Source organism: Lupinus angustifolius, chromosome LG01 (genome assembly GCF_001865875.1).
Source record: "Lupinus angustifolius cultivar Tanjil chromosome LG01, LupAngTanjil_v1.0, whole genome shotgun sequence".
Lineage (NCBI taxonomy): Eukaryota > Viridiplantae > Streptophyta > Magnoliopsida > Fabales > Fabaceae > Lupinus > Lupinus angustifolius.
In genome coordinates this window covers 9,588,021-9,590,416 of record NC_032009.1, presented here as the reverse complement: position 1 = coordinate 9,590,416, position 2,396 = coordinate 9,588,021, and the positions used below count along the sequence as shown (strand labels likewise).

The window sequence follows — 2,396 nt, the reverse complement described above, 5'->3', positions numbered from 1 at the left end:
CTAGTAATGGTTTTGATGAAGAGTTAGATGATGTATATGCCTTGTCTCGTCTTATGAAGACTCTTTCTGCATCTAGTATAGGTAAAACATACTCATTTCCGTTAGACCTAATTAACTCATGGAAATTATACAAGCCATGACACTAAAACACTAGAAAACCTTCATGTCATTGACACACAAAGTAAATACATCATTACGTATGGAGATCACTTGTCTTCAATTGTATCCCATTTTATGTCACAAGTCAATCATATATTAACACGTGGATAAAATAAAAATTTAAAAGCAAAAGGTAATAAGATGAAGCAATCTTATTGTTTTAAGACATGAAATGAAATATTATTTGAGACATGTGATATGTTTGGACTTGTGATCTCCATCTCCCTCTCTGCAACACTTGGCAACCAAAATTCTTCTAAAACTGCAAATGGATATCTTAAAAAGAATTAAAAAGGGATTTTAAAAAAGAATTAAAAAGGAAAAATACACAACTGTATGAAACCTTTTATCGTAAAAATAACAATACCCTGTGTGAAATGAAAGCAAAACAATTATCTCGCCATATTTTTATACTATCCACTCATTCACTGATTAACTAAAACATAATCTAATAAATTGTACAAAATAAGAATAAAATGTATAAAAGCAATTATCTCACCACCTCTATCCACCTAACTTAAAAGCCAAGTTCACATATCATTTTCCTTTCCAGAAAATAGCCGGTCCGATGATCGTTCTCCCACGTCATCTTTATTAAACTCAGTAACCTTCTTTGATATGTTGGAACCCGCTCTACTCATCCAACGAAACATTCTCCGATCCGACTGGTCCAACCGCTCGAGATTGTTCCTCCCACAGCCACTGCCAACACTTCGTGTCCTATAACCCCTCCTCTCACTACTCTCGGGTGTGAAAGCTACGCCTAAACTCTTCGTGCGGCTAAGCGTTGACGTCACCAATTGATTCCTCACCTCCTCCGGCAACCTCAACGTGAACCTCTCCAAATTCTCACCGCGTTGAACCAGCGAGTGAGAGCGTGGAAGCAAATTCGTGAATCTAAACCCAGTTGACCTTGATCTACGTGGACGGTTCTGATTAACCGAATTGTTATTACTCAACTTCGGAGACTCCTTCATCACTGTACCTTGTCTTCCACTGAATTCATCAACGTGGACCGGGTCCGGTTCCGGGTCGGTTTGATCCGGAAGTTGAATCGTCATAAAGGGAACAACTTCGCTTGGTGTGGAAACAAGGTTGGCGCGACAAACAGGGCATGTGGAGTGATTAACTAACCAAGCATCGATGCATTCAGCGTGAAACACGTGGTTACAAACTGGGATCAAACGCAGTTTTTCATCGTCTTGAAACTCGTTTAAGCACACGGCGCATTCTAGCGTGGCCATTCCTATCTTGAGGCTCTTCACGGTGGAGTATATGAAGGTTGGGAAGGTTTCAATTATCTCCCGGTCTAGGCCACGTGGCCGGTGGTTACTTCCGATAATTGGGATCGAAAGGTCGTGTCTTCCTCTCATTCTTCGCTCTGTGCACTGGCGAGTGTAGACAGAAACGAAACCCAATAGTACGAACACAACGACCAGGATCACGAGGGCCATGACCATAGATTTATTGAACTGGACATTGGAAATAGTATTGTCAGGTGGAGGAGGTGTCAGTGTGTTTGGTAACTGTGCGGTTGCCGGCGGTGGAAACTGTATAAGAATAAAAAGTAGTAATAGTAGAGGAAGAACATGATGAAGATTGAAGTGGAGGTTGAGTGGTAGTGTGGTAATGGAAGGAATGGGAGAAGAGTCTGTGTGAGTGGACATAGCTGAAGATTTGAATTGGATCATATCAGAGTTCAGGTGGGTTTGTTTGCTGTGTAAACAAGCAAAGAATTTTGGTGGTTCTATCGTTGATGATTAAGAGTAGGTGGCCACTGATTGCTCTCATGTTCTTTTTTCATAATATTAATGATGATTTGGTTGTTAAGTGAAGCAAGGTATGAGCAAAAGATATGCACAAACAATTACATAAGGCACCACACTTCGGCGCTTTTTTTTAATGGGGTGGCCGTGGGGACAACTTGTGAATTAAGAGAGAGAAAAACGGTGACAGATGGAGTTCTTAAATTCTTATTCACTTGTTTGAATAGGTTTATAACTTTATATGATTTTTTCTCCTCTTTAGATCTAAATAAGTAAATATCATATATTTATTTAGATTAATAATAATCTATATATAAAATAGTGAATCATATTCTTACTCATATTTTCTTATATAACTAACAAGATGTCATAAAGACTTCTAGAATGTCGCGCTTAATGATCATTACACTCATGCGATTAGAGCGATCCCACTTCTCATAATCTTTCATCTCTTTAGAGGAACTAGATTCC

At 39.0% G+C, this 2,396-nt stretch overlaps 1 protein-coding gene across 1 annotated transcript; it reads right to left on the bottom strand.

Annotated features, from left to right (window-relative positions):
• On the bottom strand, positions 517-2,115 carry LOC109349322 (RING-H2 finger protein ATL11-like). Its single transcript, XM_019590084.1, has one exon. It carries the CDS (start codon positions 1,848-1,850, stop codon positions 690-692), a length of 1,161 nt encoding a protein of 386 aa, XP_019445629.1. The 5' UTR covers positions 1,851-2,115; the 3' UTR covers positions 517-689.

Coding starts and splice junctions, on each gene's coding strand:
- LOC109349322 (XM_019590084.1), bottom strand. CDS start 1,850: ATGATCCAATTCAAATCTTCAGCTATGTCCACTCACACAGACTCTTCT.